At 39.3% G+C, this 23,627-nt stretch overlaps 1 protein-coding gene across 1 annotated transcript; it reads left to right on the top strand.

Moving 5' to 3' along the window:
• The first annotated feature begins 1,197 nt into the window (after positions 1-1,197).
• On the top strand, positions 1,198-22,533 carry RPE65 (retinoid isomerohydrolase RPE65). The gene is made up of 14 exons (XM_003260179.3): positions 1,198-1,254; positions 2,438-2,520; positions 4,269-4,419; positions 6,271-6,378; positions 6,482-6,623; positions 10,450-10,597; positions 11,805-11,886; positions 12,125-12,257; positions 12,367-12,506; positions 13,120-13,249; positions 19,775-19,889; positions 19,984-20,078; positions 20,184-20,295; positions 21,426-22,533. Exons 1-14 carry the CDS (start codon positions 1,244-1,246, stop codon positions 21,575-21,577), a joined length of 1,602 nt encoding a protein of 533 aa, XP_003260227.1. The 5' UTR covers positions 1,198-1,243; the 3' UTR covers positions 21,578-22,533.
• Positions 22,534-23,627: the final 1,094 nt, after the last annotated feature.

Here is a 23,627-nt window from a genome sequence, read left to right on the forward strand (position 1 = left end):
GCTAAAGGATGGAGCTTGGAGGCTACCCAGCCAGTAACAATGTTCCAGGCTCCACTGTCGAATGGAGACACTACAACTGCCTTGGATGGGCAGAGATATTATGGATGCTTAGCCCCAGGTGCTACCACTAGGACTTCTCCCACTGTCCCTAACGGGTGGAGCCCATCACATGCCTATGCCCTCACTGTGAGGAAATGAAGCTACTGTTGTATATCTTGGGAAGCACTTGGATTAATAGTTATACAGTTTGGTTGAAGAAGACCCCTAGGGTAAGTGGCCGTAACTACTCACTAAATTTAAAACCGTTAATGAGTTTCTCAAAAAAATGTTAAGGTTGTTAGCTGGTATAGTATACATCTTTCCTGTTTTCCAAGGACTTCTTTGGGCAGTACCTTGTCTGTGCTGGCAAACAACTGAGACTTAATGAAAGAGTATGGAGATATGAATGAATTAATGCTGTATACTCTCAGGGTGCCAAACATATACCAGTGGACAAGAAGGTGAGGCAGAGAGCAGACAGGCATTAGTGACAAGCAAAGATACGCAGAATTTCATTCTCAGCAAATCAAAAGTCCTCAACCTGGTTGGAAGAATATTGGCACCGAATGGTATCGATAAGGTTGCTATAGAGGGTTAGAGGTGCACAACGTGCTTCCAAAACATTTTATACTTCTCCAGTCTTAGCACTAATCAAATATTGTTGAATAGTTTATTTACTATAACTCTTACAGAGTTATAAGATCTATGAAGACAGAGACAGGGACAATACCCATCTCTGTCTGGTTCGTAGGTGGTATGTAATAGAAATTTTCATAAATAAGTGAGTTAATGAATGAGGGTGAGAAGGAAGGCACAGAGGCGTTAGGGGGAGGTGGGCCCCAGAGAACGGTGCCAAGGTCCAGTGGGGTGACTAGGATCAGCTCAGGCCTGACGCTGGCCACTCCCACCTAGCTCCTTTCTTTCTAATCTGTTCTCATTCTCCTTGGGAAGGATTGAGGTCTCTGGAAAACAGCCAAACAACTGTTATGGGAACAGCAAGCCCAAATAAAGCTCAAGCATCAGGAGGATCTGAGAGCTGAAAGCAACTTCTGTTCCCCCTCCCTCAGCTGAAGGGGTGGGGAAGGGCTCCCAAAGCCATAACTCCTTTCAGGGGATTTAGAAGGCATAAAAAGGCCCCTGGCTGAGAATTTGCTTCTTCATTCTGCAGTTGGTACCAGAACTCTGGATCCTGAACTGGAAGAAAATGTCTATCCAGTAAGTATCTCTGGGAGACTTTTTTTAAACACCTTCATGGATTCATGATAAATGTGCTATTTCAGGGGCTCCTGAAGAGAAGGCATTGATTAATGACCTGTTTAGGAAAGACCCTTAAATTTTGGTGGGGAAATTTTTTCCTGCTTATGTATTAAAGCAACTATCTAGAATTCAGGTCCAAATTATGGGGGGTTTGTGTGACTTAGCCCGGGGTTTGGAAGCAGTCTTGAGTATGGGGATTTCAGACAGACTCGGGCTCCACTTCTTGCCCAGTCATTACCTAGCATGTGACTTTGGACAAATTACCTAACTTTTTAAGTCTAGCTTTTCCCGTATATAGAAAGATGTCACAATAGCTTTTACTCCATTATGTTACTGTGAGATTTAAAAGAGCTAATACCATGCAAAGTTCTTTTTATGGTACGTAGGACATAGTCATTGTTTAGTAAAAGGTAATTATTATAATTGAGTCTGGTCAGAGATTCCACTCTTGGAAGTTATAACATGAAACTGAACAGAGGACGTAGAAAGTAAACAAAAATATAGAACCCGAATCTCCTGGTCTGACTATGATGAAAATGTACTGTAGGTCTTGGGGACTGGTAGAGAAATGAGATGATGGGGAAAACATTATGGTATAATATGAGTGAATAATGAAGGATGAGGTACCTGACCCAACAAGCTGTCAACTCCCAACCCCTAGGAAGGACATAAATGAGTCTCTCCTTGAGGCAAGAAAATCAATGATGCAGTGAGCTGAGCATGTTGTAGGGTGGGAGAATACTGTGGGAAGGAACCTCTTTAGACACAAATTTCAGGAAGTGAACTGATGGCAGTAGGATTGATTTGTCTTCCGAAGTAAGGAAAAACTGCAGAGGACAGGGTTAAGTTCACGGTGACCATTGACATTAAAAGAGAGGTCATTTCTCTTGACATCAGAGCAGTGATCTGGGACCCCCTTCCATACCTGAGTCATCTTCCCCACCCCCAGCCTCACGTGCTCCTCCTGCCCTCACCCCTGCTTCTCCTCCCACCCCCAGCCCCACACAGCTGACACTAGACTGGCGGGAGTGAACAGGCTTTGAACCAGCCCTAGAGTGCCTTTTCTCCTGCAGCTCTGCCTCTATCTCTGCGGACTTTGAGCATCAACATGGGCTTCTTCCTTATTCTTCCACCATTCCAGGGTTGAGCATCCTGCTGGCGGTTACAAGAAACTGTTTGAAACTGTGGAGGAACTGTCCTCGCCACTCACAGCTCATGTAACAGGTTGGTCTCACCCATCTTGAAGCCATCCTCTTTTATGTCAAAGTCTGTCTTCTCTGGCTTCCTATTCTTTGGTGTCTCTCAATGCAGACTCCCCCGTGGGTCACAGGGAGAGGGATGAGGTGGTTTGGGCCTTTTATATCAAGAATCCATTTTCTTTCATTCGCCTTTACTTTATTTCTCTAATGTAGAACAACGCTACCTAGTTGGAATTCCCTAAGGATCAGGATTACACCGTTGTCATCTTCAAACTGTCAGCGCCTAGCTCAGTGCCTGGCACATAGTTAATGTCCTATAAATGTCTGTTCCATTGGTCTCTGAATAAATGAAGGCCCAGTGACAAGCACCTGGGAGTATTAAAGGGTGGTGGGTTTCATGCCCATTTTATTAGAGGAATGTTGGTTCTGCCGGGAGGCAGACGTAGATGCTAACCTAGCTCTATCATTTCACTGTCTGTGAATCCTCTAAGTTACTTAAACGTTCTGAGCCTCAATTCCCTTACCTACAAAAACCCAAAATTTACCTCATGAGGATGTTGTGAAAATTAAGTGGAGTAATGTAAATTAGAATGATTCACCCACTATCCAACACAAAGTGATCAATAGACAGTAATTATTACTATCAGTATCATTATTAGTTATAGGAAATAATCCATTTGCTTGAAAAACTTCACTGGTAGGAATCAAGGAAACACTGTTAATCACTGCCCTTCTCAAAGGATAAACCTACGTGGGTTTTTTTTTTTTTTTTTTTTTTTTTTTTTGAGACGGAGTCTCGCTCTGTCGCCCAGGCTGGAGTGCAGTGGCACGATCTCAGCTCAGTGCAAGCTCTGCCTCCCAGGTTCATGCCATTCTCCTGCCTCAGCCTCCCAAGTAGCTGGGACTACAGGCGCCCGCCACCACGCCCGGCTAATTTTTTGTATTTTTAGTAGAGATGGGGTTTCACCATGGTCTCGATCTCCTGACCTCATGATCCGCCTGCCTCGGCCTCCCAAAGTGCTGGGATTACAAGCGTGAGCCACCATGCCTGGCCCTACCTGGGTTTTTAGGGACAAACCTAACTGTGAAAGCTTAGAGGCCTTAAGGACTACCTTGGGTACCCCACATTTTGCAGATGAGGACACTGAGGTCCAGAGATGACATGTGAGCTGATCCTAAACCAGAAGTCAGGTCCCTGATATCCAACCCTGTGGACTTTCTGCTACAGCAGATTGACTTTCATCCAAGCAGTAGCTCACACTCACAGAGGTATATAGCTCTAGATTTTAAAGAGCCAGGATTCCTGTTTTTTCATTTACATAGTTTTTTTTCTACAGACACATCTTTTTAAAATACATTTATTCTCACTCTTAATCCATCCTTCTTCTCCTCACTCCACTAAAATATATCAAGAAATTTGAAAATCTTCTTAAAAATGAGATGGCAAAAGGCAAATGGATTGGTGTTTGGGGAAATCTATTAGGTGGAGAGTCCCAGTCCTCTCAAGATGCTTCTCCCTCACTCCTTCCAACCCTTTATCCACACTCTGGGGCATCTCCACGTTTCCCACGGTGTGATCTCCTAGTGAAGGTGAGTCAAGTCAGCAGACATTTTCTAAGTGCTGTCCAGCACGAGGGCTGGAAATGAAAATCACTGCCAGCTCTATGAGGAAGAAGCTGCCCAATCAGGCTGCTGATATACTCTGCCTTACCAAGGACAAGCCCAGCCCAAGGCAGGGATAAGAAGCAATGTTCTGTCTCCCCCTCATCACAGGCAGGATCCCGCTCTGGCTCACCGGCAGTCTCCTTCGATGTGGGCCAGGACTCTTTGAAGTTGGATCTGAGCCATTTTACCACCTGTTTGATGGGCAAGCCCTCCTGCACAAGTTTGACTTTAAAGAAGGACATGTCACATACCACAGAAGGTAAAGCAGCACTCCATGCCACTCCTCCTCCCCACAGTAGGGCCTAGCTCGGCTCCTCCTCTCATGTGAGTTTTAACCTCTGAACCCAGGAGGCAACCTATATACCCACTTTCTTCTCACAATGTACCTGGGCCGGTGTGTCTGCACAGATACGAGGGAACATTATTGTGGAATAAAGGAGAAGCTAAAGCCTAGGGCTTTGGGGTCCAACATGCATGGCTTTAAACCCTGTATTCAACAGGCATGACTTGCCTAGGAGGGTAACCTTGGCAAGATGTTGACCTCCAATTCTTGGTTTTATAATTAGTAAAATGGGAGAAACAGTAGAATCTACCTTATACATTCATTACAAGCATTAAATGAGGGCGCAGTGTCTAGCACACACAAAGCACTTCATAATAATAGCTATTGTGATGCTTGTTGTTATTATTATTAGACCATTAGCCACCTTGATTGCTTTTTCTTTTTATAAAATTGGAAAGGCCACTGGGAGGGGGTGGGGGATTGCCACAAAGTAGTGAAGGACAAAGCATGTCATAGTGATAGCAGAAAGAGTAGTTTTCTGAAAACCAGAGATTATTGCTCAAAGCCTTGAGCCCTAAATCATCATTCCAGGAAACCCCCGTTAATGAAGTATTAACAAATACTTTGTCTTCTGCTTTCATGTTCAAGCCTCTTAGTGGCTTTGTTGACCACCACAGATTTCAGGCATTTTGAAAAGACCTGTAAAGAAACAGTGAAAGGGGACTTGAAGCAGGACAACTTGCATGATAATAGAAGAGAAACAGATGATGTCAAGCAGAAATGTAGCCATGAGAGCTTAGTGTGGAGTTCAGATAAAGCTTCCTATACCTTCGACACAGCAGGGTACTCTTTCTTCTTCATAAAACTGCGACCGGGTGCGGTGGCTCACGTCTGTAATCCCAGCACTTTGGGAGGCCAAGGCGGCCGGATCACTTGAGGTCAGGAGTTCGAGACCAGCCTGGCTAGCATGGTGAAACCCCGTCTCTACCAAAAATACAGAAAAATTAGCCAGGCATGGTGGTACATGCCTGTAGTCCCAGCTACCTGGGAGGCTGAGGCAAAAGAATAGCTTGAACCCAGGAGGCGGAGGTTGCAGTGAGCCGAGATTGTGCCACTGCACTCCAGCCTGGGCGACAGAGCGAGACTCCATCTCAAATAAATAAATAAATAAATAAATAAATAAATAAATAAATAAAATAAAATAAAAGTACAAAATCAGATTTTAACTGGCTCTCCATATCAGAAATCCTGGGCAAAGTATGCTATCTACTCTAAGATACGGTTTAGCAGACCTGTCTAGGCAAGAGATGGAATTCAAGAATACTTAATTCTTAAAACAAAATAAATGTTAACACTGAAGAAAAACATAAAAGGAACACAGGGAGACTGAGAAGAATATAATTCAGCACACCATGTCTGGAATTTTCCCAGTAAGTTTAGGTTGATAGGTTATAGGTGATGGGGGTGGGGGGTCCTATGTGAACTTCCCCCAGGGCTGCATGGTGTGATACAGAAAGTTCATGTTGTCCAGCTCTGGCCAACTAGGATTCTAACCCAGCTTGGCCACATATGCCAGCCACTTAACTTCTCTGAACCTCAATTTCCTCATCTGTGAGGTTTAAAAGATAAAAATGTAAACTCAAGGGACATTGTGTCTGCCCTGCTTGGTCACCCCAAGAAAGTGAGCTAATAAAACCCTTTATTCTTCATGTTGTGCATTTATGATTGTGACTTGATGAGGACACATAGAATGACCATTCTAAGCTCCACATGGGCTGTACAGGTTGCTCCTGTCTGTACCTTTCCTTATGTTTCAATGTCCTTCAGGTTCATCCGCACTGATGCTTACGTACGGGCAATGACTGAGAAGAGGATTGTCATCACAGAATTTGGCACCTGTGCTTTCCCAGACCCCTGCAAGAATATATTTTCCAGGTTACTGAACCCAAACTGAATGTTACTCAAGACATTTTACATTAGCCCTTTTTCTCTCATGGCTTGAAAATTACTAGACTGAAAAGTTCATTTGTTTCTACAGGTTTTTTTCTTACTTTCGAGGAGTGGAGGTTACCGACAATGCCCTTGTTAATGTCTACCCAGTGGGGGAAGATTACTACGCTTGCACAGAGACCAACTTTATTACAAAGATTAATCCAGAGACGTTGGAGACAATTAAGCAGGTGGGACACAGTGCTAGGTGATGTTCAGGAATGTAGAATTTGGAACTTAAAATTAATTCAACATAAATTATTCATGCTGCGAATGTATGATTCTGACTTGATGAGGACACACAGAATGACCATTCTAAGCTCCAAATGGACTGCACTGATCGCCTCTGTCTATGATGCTTTCCTGCAATTGCTGCAATTTGGTGAAAAGAGCCAGATTAAGTTTCAAATCCTAGCATTGTCAACAATGACTAGCTATTTGACATAGGACAAACATTGTTTCTTCTTCTATAAAATTTTAAACACTTACATGGATTGGAGAAAACCCATATAAAATGCCTAACATATTCATTCATTCATTCATGACACAAATATTTATCGAGTGCTTTCCGTATTCAGAATTTATGCTAGATGCAAGGGATAGATGGATGAGTAGGATAACATGGTCCCTGCTTTTCATAGCTTTTATAAGCTAGCATGAACCTGGTAAATACTGGGTGCTCAAAAAATTATAGCTACTGATACTGAAAATCATGCTATTTATGGTTCTAGGCAAGTATGTTGCACTAATTTGCCCCTTCCAAAAGGTACTTCTTATTAGAAATAAAGCTATATCTCGAATGAAATAGCATAGAACAAAATTTCAGCAATATTTGGAAGTGACAAATTTTACTGAGAACTTAGAGAATCTCAATGCAGCAGTCCTTAGATACACATTCTGAACCAATATTTACTAAGACACACCTATTTACAAGGCATTGTTCTTGTCTCCAGGGGGCTTAATGTCTAGGTGGCAAAATCAAATATGTAACTGTAATAGGACAAAGAATATGATGAGTCTTTCAAGAAGGAAAATCTTTTAAGAAAGCATAAATATGAAAGGAATTTCTTCTGGAAGTAGTTGGCAATGCAAAGTGGGACAGGTGAAAGAAGGTTTAAAGGGAAAGGCTTTGGGCTGGAAGTTGAAAGAGAGGTATGACTTCAGTGAATTTAGAGAAAGGATATGCTAGACGGAAGGGGTAAGGTGATGAAAGGCATGGAGGTAGAAGGTGTTCATGAAAACTGGAAAATAATCTCCTTTGACTAGACTTGCAGCATTTCTCAGTGGAGGTAGTAGTATGACATTAGGCAGGGGGTGACTCATCATCATGGGGACGTCCCACACATGGGAGAGGTTTGGCATCCCTGGCCTCATCCACTAAACACCAGTCATGTTTTCAATCATTGTGCAAACCCAAAATGCTCCTGACATTTCCATATCTTCCCCTGGGGGCAATAACACTCCCAGTTGAGAACTAGTTGCCTAGAGTAGTTAATGTCAAGGGGAATAGTGAGACACAGGGTAGGATGAAACTAAAAGCTTGAATAATTGGCTAAACATTTGGAATATGTTTTTTAGCTAATGGGAAGCTACTGAAAGTTTTTGCTCAAAGAAGTAGTATGAGTAGGGCTATACTTTAGGAGGTTTCTTTGGGGAGCCATGTGTGAGCTGTATGGGAAGGCAAAAGAGATACAGTAGAGCTGGTAGACCAAGAGGTGAAAATGAAGGCCAGAACCACAAATGCAGTACTGGTAAAAATAAGAAGAAAAAAATAGTCTCAACATTGAGTCTCAATAGCACAAGCTGATCTATAATTCTCAACAGACTATTTACTACGTCTTAACATATACTCCCCATAGCTCTTTCTTGTTTATACTGTGTGTGTGTAACCACGTACAATTGTGTGTGTAGCTCCTTTAGAGAAGAACAAAAGCTGAGTTTCTAAATCATTCACTTGACTTTGATAGGGAATCTGTATTACAATTACATGATATTTTAACTAGAAATATAGAAGCTATGGCCAGGCGCGGTGGCTCACGCCTGTAATCCCAGCACTTTGGAAGACCGAGGCGGGCGGATCACCTGAGGTCAGGAGTTCAAGACCAGCTTTGGCCAACATGGTGAAACCCCATCTCTACTAAAAATACAAAAATTAGCTGGGCATGGTGGCAGGCACCTGTAATCCCAGCTACTTGGGAGGCTGAGGCAGGAGAATCGCTTGAACCCAGGAGGCAGAGGTTGCAGTGAGCTGAGATTGCACCACCGCACTCCAGCCTGGGTGACAAGAGCAAGATCGTCTAAAAAAAAAGAAAAGAAAAGAAATATAGAAGCTATGGTATGGCTCCAGAATAGACTTTATTAGGAGTCAGGTTCCACTGTTACTAGCACTGTAAAATGTAATTTTTAAAATGTGAAATTTTTGATTGCTTACTATTATTAACCAGTGCCTTTGCATCCAGGCTGATTCCCTTAAATATAATTTATTTAAGGCAGCAGTAGCAATTTTTAAAAATATAAATATAAAAGTATTACTCCACCTAGGGAATCCATAACTTCCCAAATAAAGTCCAAGTGAAGTTCTTTGTGGCTGGCCCACTCTTATTTCCCTTCCTCTATGCGTGCCCTTCATGGCAGTCAGGTTAGCTGACTAGTAATTGCCAAACAGCACACATTATTTCACAAGTCTATGCATTTACATTAGGATTCCCACTCCCTGGAACACATGGTCATCCAGCTCCACTTGGCTAACTCCACTCACCTTTCAAACATTAGTTGGAGTCATGTTTCTCAGGAAAACTGCCTAATCCCTCAGTCTGGGCTAGATGGCACTTCTCCACGATGCCATTGCCCACTCACAGTGCTTTATGCCAGCTTATTGGTCTAATGCATTGCTGTTGCTGTCCAACAGAACTTTCTGTAATAATGGAAATGCTCTATAACTGTGCTATCCTGGTGTTATTAAGCACTTGAAATGTGGCCAGTGTGACTGAGGAGCTGAATTTGAAGCTCTATCTAAAAATTAGTGGTCACTATATTAATAGAACAGCACGGGTCTAGAATGAAGTTCTTGAAAGCAAAGATCTTCTCTTTCCTGGGCCCTGGTACAGTGCCTGGCACATAGTGAAAGCTCAGAGTATTTGATAAATGATTGATTGAATAAATGAATATCTTGCCTAATATTTAAATAAGGGTGCTAAAATGTCCTATGCTTTAAAAAAAATCCCCCTAATTAATTGGAAAGAATTTTGGTTAGATAAATATATATTCCAGTAATTATTCATGCAATAAATCTTTACCAAGTAGGTGCCAGGTGGAAATCTAGTGCTGATTTATCTAGCTCTTTATCCTTAAGACACTTGATCTCTCTGGGACCCCAATTTATCCTTCTGCAAACTGAGAGATTTGTGTTACATTTGTAGTTCTAAACTTCTTATGAGACATAAAATTGAATTAAATGCTGTATGCTTTTGCCAGAAATGTTTATATTTAATTGAAAGAGACCCATGGTTCTCCTAGTCTATTTAAATTAAGACTCTCTATACTAGATGAAGCTTGAAGTCCTTTTCAGTTCCAAACTCATACAGTACTGCGTGCAAGACACATAGTTGGTATTTACATAGTACCATGCAAAATTGCCATTTTGGAAATCAACAATTATTGAATATTAGCAATTTTGTATAATTAAATCTAATACAATAATAAGAGTATAAAGAAGTCTGAGGATTCAAACTTACGGTCTGAGGTCAATCTGCATATGCCAAAAGAAAAGTAACTAACCAGAGCCCTGTATGGTATACATCAAATAAAGAGATGTCACAGGTAACTCCAGATTGGGCAGTATGCTCTGCATGAAGGTGGGAAATCAACGTGAAAGAGGGTAGAATCCAGAGAGATGGGAAGAAAGAGAAAGTGCACTTAGGATGAGACTTCAAGGGGCAGTGGTGACCTCAGACCTAGGGACAAAGGTATAATTATCTTCCTTCTCTCAACTGGAGGACATTCACTTTACTTCCATAGGTTGATCTTTGCAACTATGTCTCTGTCAATGGGGCCACTGCTCACCCCCACATTGAAAATGATGGAACCGTTTACAATATTGGTAATTGCTTTGGAAAAAATTTTTCAATTGCCTACAACATTGTAAAGATCCCACCACTGCAAGCAGGTGAGTTTACCAATCTGTCCTCTTCTGAAAACAAGTACCTATATTGTGAGAAAGTTACTGTATTGTGAGAAAGATCAGAATATCAGAATAGCATTTTGTGCATAGTTCAATTACTGTCAGACTTCAGAAGTATTGCCCTCACCCCTACCCTATAAGGGGCCTAATGCCCAAGGGCATCATATCAAAGGATGACAACTTGAAAATATAGAAAGCAAGTGTCCAATTTCTCTTCTAGAATATTAAAAATGTAGTACATATATATATATGGATTTGATCATATACAATTTGGATTCAAACTTAACATTTATTGAGCACTTATTCATGTGCTAGGCAAAATTAAATAAAATAAGCATGTATGTGTGCATAATAGCATACATACATATATGAGAGTGCCCTAAATATGTTGTGCTTAATTCCCAAAACTACAAACAAATCTGTTAACTCATAGAAATACTATAGAAAAAGAACTACAGCAAAAAGGAGTGTACCTTAGAATTCTCCATTCATTCTCCATGTATTGCCAGGTTCATTGTTCACCACCTTGATGATGGAATTATTTGAATGCATACAGATTTTTGTTTAGTAGTATTTAGTACAGTTCTCAAAGTGTAGTCCTTGGACCAAACCATCACCTAGGAAACTGTTAGAAATGCAGATCTTGAGCCCTGTCCCGGGCAGACTGAATGAGAAATTTTGGGAGTGGAGCCTGCAATCAGTATTTTAAGAAGCTCTTTATGTGATTCTGAGGCACACTCAAGTTTGAGGACCATTCACTTACTAGTGAGTAAATTTTAACGTGCATAAGAATTACTGTACAGGGCTATTGACACAAACCCATCTAAACTATATCCTTTGGGCATCTTAAGATGTTGCGAAAGGCATTTTGACCATTCTGAGGTTTTTTCTCTACTCCCCTGACTTAAAACCCACCTCCAGCTATTGCAGGATGTGACTCCACTATACTCCACTTGCCACAACCCTATATGAGTGCACATTTCCAAATCTGCTGCTATTTGGATTTTCCTGGGTGATTTCGCAGCTTCACATGAAATTTCACTAAGAAGTGCAAATGATGGAGAAAATGAAAATAACCCCTCTAAAACAACTGAAATGTGTTTCTTTGCCTGTATAAGCTGTTCTAAATGCTTTGTATTAAAAAAAAAATTAAGAGGCTGTTCCAAAGCCTTTTAAAACCACTTTATTTCAGACAAGGAAGATCCAATAAGCAAGTCAGAGATCGTTGTACAATTCCCCTGCAGTGACCGATTCAAGCCATCTTACGTTCATAGGTAACTTGAAGGCCTGCTATGAATCTTCAGGAAAACTCAAGTTTAAAGATTTGCTTTGCCTACCTTTGATACCAATCCTGATCACAATATTTTTTTTGCAGAAAACTAAATTTAAACATAATTAATTTCATGTAGGCACTGTTGATTCTTAAAACTGAGCATACCACATATATACAAATTTATTTGTGGCTTGAGAATCAGCCCTTTCATTCACAAGCTCGTTTGTGTTTCTGAACAGTTTTGGTCTGACTCCCAACTATATCGTTTTTGTGGAGACACCAGTCAAAATTAACCTGTTCAAGTTCCTTTCTTCGTGGAGTCTTTGGGGAGCCAACTACATGGATTGTTTTGAGTCCAATGAAACCATGGGGGTAAGTCTTAGATATATTTGTCAAGTTTGTGATTCTGAAGAAGGTGTGTTTAATAATGTACACGTTTTTCCTTTTTAAATGCATCAAAACATCTTCCTCATTTTTCAAGGTTTGGCTTCATATTGCTGACAAAAAAAGGAAAAAGTACCTCAATAATAAATACAGGACTTCTCCTTTCAACCTCTTCCATCACATCAACACCTATGAAGACAATGGGTTTCTGATTGTGGATCTCTGCTGCTGGAAAGGGTAAGAAAGGACACTGGATAAATGCGACATCTCCCATTGTTCTTGGAAATTAGGGGGTTTTTACAGAGATGCTGCACTCAGTCTGAGTCACATCTAAAATAGCAAGAGTTAGGCGAGAGTCAAAAATGTAATTGGAAAAGCAGGAGGGAGTTTAGGTAACCGGAACATCAAAACTATGGTTAATGATTGAAAACTAATCGGGTCCACGAGCCCCACCTGAAAACAAAAGATTCCGTGACCTGAGAGGTGAACTTAGACTTGACGAAATCACAGGGGAAACTTGAGCCCAATCCTCTCTGGGAAGGGAGAAAAAGGCATGCGTTTTTCAGACCAGGCAAATCACTAACAAGACAACAGCCCCTAAAGACACAAACAGAATGGCGACAGGAAGGCAGAACAGAAAGTATCTCAAGGCTGCTGTGACTTAAACAAGTCCATTAAGCAGGTTTCTTTATTTTCATCCTGTGTGAGCAGGAGGAAACGGCTCTAATACACAAGCTTCTGGGTTGTGGAATAAAGAACAGGCAGGCACTTGTGCTTAAAAAGGCAAGAATCGTCCCTCTAAAATTATTTGTAATTGCCTGTGCTCATGTTTGACTTTATATTTTTGCAGATTTGAGTTTGTTTATAATTACTTATATTTAGCCAATTTACGTGAGAATTGGGAAGAGGTGAAAAAAAATGCCAGAAAGGCTCCCCAACCTGAAGTTAGGAGATATGTACTTCCTTTGAATATTGACAAGGTAACCTGCTTCTCCGTAGATTTCAGATTTAACCATGAATGTTTCATCTCTCTCAGGAATTGTCCTCCTGCCTCATGTTTATACATGAAGTCTTGAAATTTGAGAGCTAGAAGGAGCTTTAAAAATAAACTAAGTAAACTTCCTTCATTTCACAAATGAAACTAAAGCTCAGAAGAGTACTGTGATTTAGCAAAAGCAACTGCAGCAGAGCCAGGATAAGAACCAGGTTTTTTAATTCTAAATCTGCCGTTCTTGTATTTACAAAATTGTCTTTAAAATATACTTCCTCGGTGAATAGTGCAGATCCACTGATTGTTTGATACTTTATCGATAATATAAATACTTTAAATAATTTGAAGTTCTGGAGAGATGAAGCATCAAAAAGTACTCTTGTAGGGAATTATTTTGGTTTTCTATAAATCTTCTGAAAAATATCACTAGAGGTTAAAAATAATTACTAACAATAGACAGTCATCTCTTTATTTCTACTTTTTCTTCCCTGTATTTAGAGACTGTCTTTTTAGAATAACCAGAGTAACATCTAGAATCTGTAGTGTGATGGAAATACCAGTCAAAATCAATAAAATATAATTCTCACATATAGGTAAGGGAATATATGCTTTCTTTTATATCTATTTGCTCCCTGGTTGCACAAAAGGGGTTATTAAAACAGCTACATGGAATGTAAAACTTTGTACCAAAGGCTTAGATGTGGCGTAGTAGAAAACAAACTCAATTTAGAACCAAACACCACTGCTCTTAAGCAAGTTTGTAAGCTCTGTGAAGAATGAGAAAGAGGGAGGAGGTTGAGGTTGAGTGTTACAGACAGGCCAAAGGGCTTCTATAAAGGCAAGGAGGAGTTAAAAATGCAAGATTTCATCTATAAACATGAAGTAGTTGCTGCGGTTGGTTTATTTAGGGGTGTAGGGGAGATGGGTTTTGGGCAGAGAGACTGGAAAGATAGGTTGGAGAAACATTGTAATGGGCTACATAAGCCTTTGAGTGTTATATAAATATAGGGGGCCATTTAAGTATTTTAAGTGTGTATTTTAAGTGTATTTTAGGACATGATTAGATCTGTGATTCAGAAAGTTTATTCTGGCAGCATCATGGAAGACAGACTGCAAAGTGGAGAGTCTAGCGTAGAGGCTAGAAGCCCTATTACAGGATTAATGCAATGAGGCAAATAAAAGGAAATAAATATCTGAGTTAAGAAAATGATGACTGAGAGATGAAGATGCAAAGCTGAGAAATATTTAGGCAGCAAAATCAACAGCAGTTGATATCTAATTACATGTGAGGGGTAAGGGAGAGAAAAGAGTTCAGGATGCCTTCAAGATTTCCACCCTGAGCAGCTGAGTGAATGATGGTATAATTCACTGAACTGAAAACACAGAAGTAAGAGGAGCTGGGCCAGGCACAGTGGCTCACGCCTGTAATCCCAGCAGTTTGGGAGGCTGAGGTGGGTGGATCACCTGAGGTTAGGAGTTTAAGACCAGCCTTACCAACATGGAAAAACCTCATCTTTACTAAAAATACAAAATTAGCTGGGCATGGTGGTGCATGCCTGTAATCCCAGCTACTCAGGAGGCTGAGGCAAGAGAATCGCTTGAACCCAGGAGGTGGAGGTTGCACTGAGCTGAGATCATGCCATTGCACTCCAGCCTGGGCAACAAGAGTGAAACTCCATCATAAATAAATAAATAAATAAATAAATAAATAAATAGAATAAGGGAGTTAGCTTGTAGAAAAAAGAGTAAATTTTACTTTATAGATGTAATTTGAAAGTACCCACTAGCCATCTTAGCAAAGCATTCCATAGGCAGCTGCTATACGTGGATCTGGAGCTCCGAAGAAAGATCATGGAGAGAGATCAATCTGGGTACCTTAAGGATTTTTGCTTTCCCTTAGGAAGCATATCACTGACATGTAGTTGAGCGTTCCCAAAGTACTTGCCAAATGGATGAGTCAGTTAATTTCAGTAAACTCTTATTTTGCTAATAATGGTAAAAATCACAATCATCTTTAAGGAAATAAAAGAGGATCACTTAACTTAAATATTCACATTGCAAAATAAAGAAAAAAGAAGGATTTTTCTAACTGTATGGTTATCATTGCCTGAAGAAATATTACCCAATTATAGAATAGGGAACTGTAATAATCATAAAAAATGTCTAACATCATCAAATCTGTCTCCTCTTTCTTCTAATAGTTATTGAGTAGCCACTACAGCAGGCATCATACTATTTGTTTCAGTGGATACATAAAATACACTTCTAGTTCTCCTGGAGCCCGTTACCTAGTGTATCAGAGAGAAAGAAGGCGAATCAGGAATAGCCATGCATGTCAGCACAGGAGTAGTACTCTCAGGAAGGATAAATTGATTTGTTAACAGCTAGTGAGATGATAATGTAGGGGAGATTCATGGAACATAGTTATTTGCAATGGGCAGTAATATGGCAAGTGGAGATGGGATTGAGGCAGAACAACTGAAGACAGAAAGAACAGTTTGAGGAAAGACAGATAGGTGGAGAGGGAGATACGCAGGGAGAATTGGCTATTATAATTGGTTGAAACACAGGCAAAAGTAGTACAGTAAATGGAATAAAAAGTTATAAAAGTACATTGTACTCTTAGAAGGCTTTAAGGCCAGGCTAAGAAATTTGCACTTTATTGAACTGGTAATGGGGAGACAGTGAAGGTTTTTACACAAAAGAAAAGGCCATAATTAATGGTATTGAAATGATAATGAAATATGTAAGAATAGAGAGATGAGACTGCAGGCAGGGGGGAATCATATTTTAGAATAGGTTTTCCAAAAGAAACATTTAAATTTGCTTATTTAAAAAATACAGAATTTGAGAGCCAGAGAATACTGAGAAGATAGCCAAGCACAGTAGCTCCAGAAAATAAACACATGTAGAAAATGGTAGAAACAAGAGAAGCCAGAAAAAGAAACAAGAGGCACCAGAAAGCCCCAGTTCCCACTAAGAGAGAGTAATGTCACAAAGATGAGGGCAGGTGAGGGTTATACGGTGCCCATTGCTATAGACAAGCTGAAAAGGGTGAAGACTAAGAACGAAGCACTAGGCTTGGTGATCTCTAAGGGAATAGAGTGAGAGAGGCAGAAGTCAGGCTTCAGGGCCCTTAAGGTAAGCAGTTGAGTATCTGGAAAGCATGTACTGCGTGTACACTCTTAAAAGTTTGGCAATGAAGAGAAAAATAGAAAGGCCTTAGGTCCCAGCTACTTGGAAGGCTGAGGCAGGAGGATTGCTTGAGTCCAGGAGTTCAAAGTTACAGTGAGCTATATGCCATTGCAGTCTAGCCTGGGGAACAGAACAAGACCCCATCTCAACAAACAAAACAGAACAGAACAGAACAAGACTCCATCTCAAGAAACAAACAAACAAACAGGAAATCTAATTTAACAAGAAAAATAAGCAAAATAGAACAAAGTAAAAAATTCAACTTGAAACCGCATAAATATTAAACATAGACATAGACATTCGTACTTATTGTATGCATGTACATAAATATGCATACATGTGCACACCCCTCACGTCTTCCAAGCATCATCACTAAGTACCTCGAGTCCCTTATTTCACAAAATCTTGCAGAATCTTCTCCTCTGTTGGCTCCCACCTCCCATCCTTTCCCTATTCTGAAAATCTTCCACTATTTACTTTTAATTCTTAGTCCACCACCAGAAAAAATCTCCTGCCTTCTCTTCTTAGAATGTTCCCTTCACCTTCTTTTTTTAACCAAAATCTGGCTTTCTCCCCTAAGGACACCGGTCTCCCCAACAGTAATTTCCAGGGTAATCAGTTTCTCCTCTGTACAGGGGACAGCCCTTTTACCACTTGGCCTGGAGTTGTGGTAGATGTCCTTCCTCTTTGCTGCTTTCAGATCATTGTTCCCTCTATTTACCCTTAAAATTCCCCAAGTTTTCACCTCATTTTATCTAATCATATAGCCAAGTGATGTATGTGTGTGTGTGTGTGTATATATATATATATATATCCCTCATGCCCTCGACTTTGCCAGTACTTAAGACTATACTCCTTCCATAATCTCAGTTTTATGCATGACACACTCTGACCTTTTAACTTTCAACATCACTTGCCCTACTGCAGTTTCCACCAGGAACTTCCAATCCATTGAACGCAGTACTTTCTCACTCTCTCTCACTCCATTGAGGATTTACCTTCTCTCCTCACTCAATTTAAGCTTTACAGTCAATAATTACAATCACTTTCTCATGTAGACCTTCCTTTCCCTTGCCTCTTTCTTACTTTATCAAAGTCATTTGTCAAAATCACAACCCTAGTTAAATTCAGCTCTCCACCCCCTCCATGCTTATACCTCTGAGGCTGAACTAAGTGCAGACAATGCACAATCATGTTAATTGGTCTCATTTTAGATGCATGACCACAAATCTTTCTGCTGCATTTCCCAGCTTCACTTACTCTCTCACTTTGCTAGTTAAATATTCCACACCCTCCTCTCTTTAAACTTTTACCACCTCCCACTTCCCGCCTCCACACTCAGATGCAGCTGATGGCTATGTTTCCTTTTTCTCTGAAACAAATGAAAGAAATCAGAAAGGAACCATAGACTTGCCAGCACATCTACCCACCCACCAGCATCTGTACTCATATACTGAATTATCCATCTTCCTATCCAGAGCTGATCTCTTTCACCCTCCTTCACATTCTCAGGGAAATCACTCTCCCAATTCTCCCCATCTTTCCTAGATCACCACTCTCCTACCCTTTTCAATGGATCATTTTTATCAGGCTCTTACAAAATCCTTCTCTTGACATTTTTGCCCCAACCAGCTACCTTCTCATTCCTCGTCTTGTTGGAGGGCCTTGGTTCCCCTACCTTCCATTTATGCACTCACTCGTTGTTAAATATTCATGCCTTCTTCATTTACATTTTTAGCTTTCTCTTAAACTCAAGGTTCTTACCTGCTAGCGCCAGCTCCACATCTGCATTTGGATGCCCAATAGACATCTCAAGTCTAATAAGACAAGACCTGAACTTCTCATCTTCCCCCACCAAAAATTCACTCCACCTGTAGTTCCTATCTTTGTTGTGACATCAACATTGTTCAGGTCAAACACCTTGGTGTTATGCTTGATGCCTCTCTTACTTTCATGCCTCTTCCTCGTCCCGTATCCTATTTAACAGGAAATCTTGATTCTGTCCTCCACTTCTTCCACTTCTCACTGACTGCAATGCTACTGGCCTAGGTGTGAACCATTGTTTTCTTTCAACTAGACTACTACAACACAAACTGGTTTCCCTGATTGCACTCTTGGATCCTCCCTACTAACAAGGCTACCCTAAAAATAAATCATAGCATCTCACTCCTGTGCTGAAAACCCTCCAATGGCTTCCCATCGCTCACTCACAGAGAAAGACCAAGTCCTCATAATGACCTATGAGGCTTTGTACAGCCTGGCTCGTGACCTCTCCACCTTCCTTTCTTATTCTCTCCCCTTGCTCAGTTGATAGGATCCACACTGGACTCTTTGATGCTCCTCAAACACACTCAGCATCCTCCTCCCTCAGGCCTTGGCACAATTTGTTCTCTCAGCTTGAACACTCTTCCCCAGATATCTGCATTGCTAATTCTCTCATCTTCTGAGAGTTTTGTCTCCTCTGCCACCTGTTCAAAGAGACCTACCCTAATCATCTATTCAAATTTTAACCCCTTACCCTTCACATTCTGATCTTCTTTCCTCTATTCTATTTTTCCCCCACATTTGTGGTATATTATAAAATTTATTAATTATATTTATTGTATATCTCCTTGAACTAGAATGTAGGCTTCATGAGGACAGGGACTTCACTCCAAAATATCCTGAATGCCAAGAATTGAGTCTAGAACAAAATATGTAATCAAGTATTTGATGAAATTATAAATAAGTAGATATGTTAGAAAAACATCATGGTATCCATTGTTCTCATAAAATAATCAGAAAAATCATGTGTGTGTGACAAAAGATCTTAGGAAACATATGGTCCAGTGGTTTTTTTTTCTTTTTGTCAACATAACTGTAAGGATTTTTTTTTTCAAGCAAAATCAGAACATATTCTAAGTGTGAAAGAGATATACATTCTTTCATCCCTCAGGCAGTTGAAGTCTTTGTTGTTCTGCAGAAAAACATTATTATTATTATTGGTTTTGAGATTTTTGTTTGGTTTTTGTTTTTTTGTTTTGCAGAGGCCTTTCTTTGGAGCCCTAAATTTTCTTGAAGGATGGTCTCATTTTACAGAAGAGAAAATTGATGGCCTAAGAGGTTATGTGACTTTCCCAGTGTTACATAGCCAGTGACTGACACAGGCACAGATAGCTTGCCCAGTCGCGTCCCAGGGTCCCTCATCTATAGCTTCCTGCAGTTCCTCCTTGCATGTTGACCTAAAAAAGAACTTAGGAGCCAAGACTTAGGAAGTCTGCATTTCTGGCTGTTTGAATTCTTTCCTGCTCACTGAGGTTTCTGTTATCTTCTCTCCTAGGCTGACACAGGCAAGAATTTAGTTACGCTCCCCAATACAACTGCCACTGCAATTCTGTGCAGTGACGAGACTATCTGGCTGGAGCCTGAGGTTCTCTTTTCAGGGCCTCGCCAAGGTGAGATGATCTAGAGAAAACTTCACACGGGAGTGAACAAATGTTTCTTTCAAAGAGATTAAGAGTTTTCCTAAGCATGTGCTCTATTTTGCAGCATTTGAGTTTCCTCAAATCAATTACCAGAAGTATTGTGGGAAACCTTACACATATGCATATGGACTTGGCTTGAATCACTTTGTTCCAGATAGGGTAATTAATCCTTCTTACTAATATTTGAACAGTACTTTGAGTATATGCTAATCAAGTAAAGCATGTTGAATGATTGCTTGATTGATTTTTCTTTCTCACAAACAGCTCTGTAAGCTGAATGTCAAAACTAAAGAAACTTGGGTTTGGCAAGAGCCTGACTCATACCCATCAGAACCCATCTTTGTTTCTCACCCAGATGCCTTGGAAGAAGATGATGGTAATGAAAGCAATTGTTGTGTCTGAATACTCTTCTTACTGCAGTTCTATATGTTAGTTCATTAGGAAAGGAGTAAGGTTGATTATTCTGGAATACTCAAAAATGATCCTTAATACTATAAATAGAGCAGTATTGAAGAATTAAACCTATTTGAAAAGGATTTCATCTTTTGATCAGGTCTTGTTGATTACCAGTAGAAAAAAATGTCAAAGCACCATTTGGTGTCAGGATGGAGCATCAATGTCTGCTCTAGATGAGGGAGAGAAGGAAGAAAAAATGGCAATAGGAATTCTAGGTTTTTGCCTTTCCTGACGAAGACATATTTCTAAAAAAATAGCAATTCTAAGAAGGGAAGCTAAGTATTATAGCAGATACAAGAGAATGAGAAGGCAGGTCTGTGAATAGTTTTCATTTGTTCTTTCGGTAAGCTAGGGCTCGAAAAAGACCCAGAACCATACCAGCAACTCAGATACAGCAACTCAAATTACAAATCAGCAGTGTTAGTTAACTATTTCTCTGCTGGGACAGGGAGATAGGTTACACTCTATGGGATTAAAATATGGAAAACTAAGAGAAATGAGATAGAGAATTGTGGAGCCATTTCATACTAAATGATTTTACATATCCAGTCAAAGCTGTAAAAGATTTGTTCTCATTTTGTTTGAAGGAAGTCAGCTTCCAGATCGATCTTAGAAACCATACATATGATATATCTTACTGCTTTCAAAGTCTTTTAATACACACTTTTCATTTGATCATCACAGTTTTTACAGTATGTACAGCAGGTGCTATATTTTTATGTTACAGATAAGAACAGATCCATTTATGCAATAAGTATTTAATGGGTGCCTACTATGCTGTAGTCATTGTCATAGAATATTGAGATATAGCAAGACAGACAAGACTCCCCCTTCTTGGAGCTTGCAGTGTAGGTAGGGTACATAAAGAGTTTAAAAGACCTCTTTAGGTGGTCTCATGCCAGGTGGTACAAGAGTCAGACAAAGAAGTCAGGTCACATGGTTTTCTACATTTGTCAATGTAATACCTCCTATATTATTTCAATGACATTTAATCTGTAGCTTTGGGGCTTTTAAAAACTTAATATTGCCTTATGTACTTCTGATAAACAGGTGTAGTTCTGAGTGTGGTGGTGAGCCCAGGAGCAGGACAAAAGCCTGCTTATCTCCTGATTCTGAATGCCAAGGACTTAAGTGAAGTTGCCCGGGCTGAAGTGGAGATTAACATCCCTGTCACCTTTCATGGACTGTTCAAAAAATCTTGAGCATACTCTAGCAAGATATGTTTTTGGTAGCAAAACCGAGAAAATCAGCTTCAGGTCTGCAATCAAATTCTGTTCAGTTTTATCCTGCTATATGTCATGGTTTTAACTTGCAGATGAGCACAATTTTGCAATGTTTTACAGAAAGCACTGAGTTGAGCAAGCAATTCCTTTATTTAAAAAAAAAGTACATATTTAGATAATCATACTTCCTCTGTGAGACAGGCCATAACTGAAAAACTCTTAAATATTTAGCAATCAAATAGGAAATGAATGTGGACTTACTAAAGGGCTTTTAATTCCCATTATAAGAGCATATTGTAGGTACCTATCTGCTCCAATTATATTTTTAACATTTAAAAACCAAAGTCCTCTACACTTGATTTATATTATATGTGGCTTTGCTGAGTCAAGGAAGTATCATGCAATAAGGCTTAATTACTAAATGTCAAACCAAACTTTTTCTCAAACTAGGGACTATCATCTAAGATTAATTACAGTAATTATTTTGCGTATATGTAACTGCTTAAAGATTATGAATCTTATGAATATTAACCTTTCCGCTTATTACAGGCAAGTACTATTATTTCTGATTTTATAATAAGAAAATCTATGTTTAATCAACTGAGGCCTCTCAACCAAATAACATCTCAGAGATTAAGTTATATATTAAAAGCTTATGTAACATAAAAGCAAGTACATATAGTAGTGACTATATTAAAAAAAACAGAGCATAAAATACTTAAAAATGTAATATTTACTTAAAATCAGATTATGGGATGATGTTGCAGGATTATACTTTATTGCATCTTTTTTGTTTAATTATATTTAAGCATTGTGCAATTACTTGGGAAAAATATTAAATTATTAACATTCAGGTATTAATGCATTTTAAGCCTTTTGTTTTTAAATTTCTTTTGTTCTAGAGATTGTTTAAAAATAAATATTGACAAAAATAATGTTCTATATCTTAATTCTAGTATCTGTTTTATGCTCGAAAGCATTACATATCATGATACCTAAGACGATCAGCATGGTGTTTGACTAGGTAAAAATAGGTGGAAGGAACAGACTGACCAGGGTACCTGATGTATCCATTTGATCTTTATTTAGATAAGATGCAAACTCATTTTTTAAATTACAAATACTCAGTAAAGCATACTTTGCAAGGAGTAACTAAAAATACAAAAAAGTAGAAATTGTAAAATAAAATCATACAGAGCTCACCTAAGTGCAACTGCTGTTAAGATTTGGGTACTGGTCTTTTTCTTCTTTTCTATTCCTGTAGATTTTTTATGTAATCATTATTTTTCCATCAGTAATTACTAGATAGAACTAAAAATCTCAAAAAAGAAAGAGAATGCCAGGGAGCTGCATGGAATATGTCACTGTAGATAAATATCAATCCATTGGTTCCTGTCTCTAGACATGATATATGAACAGAATTCTACAAAGAAAACTATTTTTCTATTTTTTAAAAAATGTAGAAAATTAATTACTGAAAAATTACTAAGTTTTAGACTTAATGTCTTCAAATTTAAAAAAAAGTTCCTACAATTCCACTTCCTACCCTTGCCAATCGATGATTCCCTGGCTTCTTCCCATTCATTTTTCATGAAGCAAGTCTCACAGTTCAAGGTGACCATATCTCCTCCTGCTGTACAATCCCCTTTAGAGATCACCAATGTGTGAAGAAAGGAAAGAGGCAAATCTACGATAATATTTGGCTAATACCATTTCACCATCATTGGCATTCTCAATTACAATTATCACTAAGATTAGAGCAAGGAGACTTAGGAGCTACTTTTCAAGTGCAAGATTGATATAAGCTTTAAAAACTTAAATTAGAATAAGAGATATTTAAGTTATGCATGAGAGATTAACTTGTAAATTTGGACTTTCTAGGAAACACCTACTCCTCGGAGGGATCTAGAGAATCATGTCCCATCTATAAAAAAGAAAATCTGTTTTAAGAAAAATAATTCAATTGAATTAGTATAAATTAACCTGTTAATAAGTAGTTATTTTTAAAATAACAAGCTGTTTGAAGCCT

This window comes from Nomascus leucogenys, chromosome 12 (genome assembly GCF_006542625.1).
Source record: "Nomascus leucogenys isolate Asia chromosome 12, Asia_NLE_v1, whole genome shotgun sequence".
Taxonomy (NCBI): Eukaryota; Metazoa; Chordata; class Mammalia; order Primates; family Hylobatidae; genus Nomascus; species Nomascus leucogenys.

What these genes read in the sequence shown, in the direction of transcription:
- RPE65 (XM_003260179.3), top strand. An exon ending in CGTTGGAGACAATTAAGCAG is followed by an intron (nt 6,624 to 10,449) that starts GTGGGACACAGT and finishes TTACTTCCATAG; the next exon opens with GTTGATCTTTGCAACTATGT. An exon ending in GATCCCACCACTGCAAGCAG is followed by an intron (nt 10,598 to 11,804) that starts GTGAGTTTACCA and finishes ACTTTATTTCAG; the next exon opens with ACAAGGAAGATCCAATAAGC.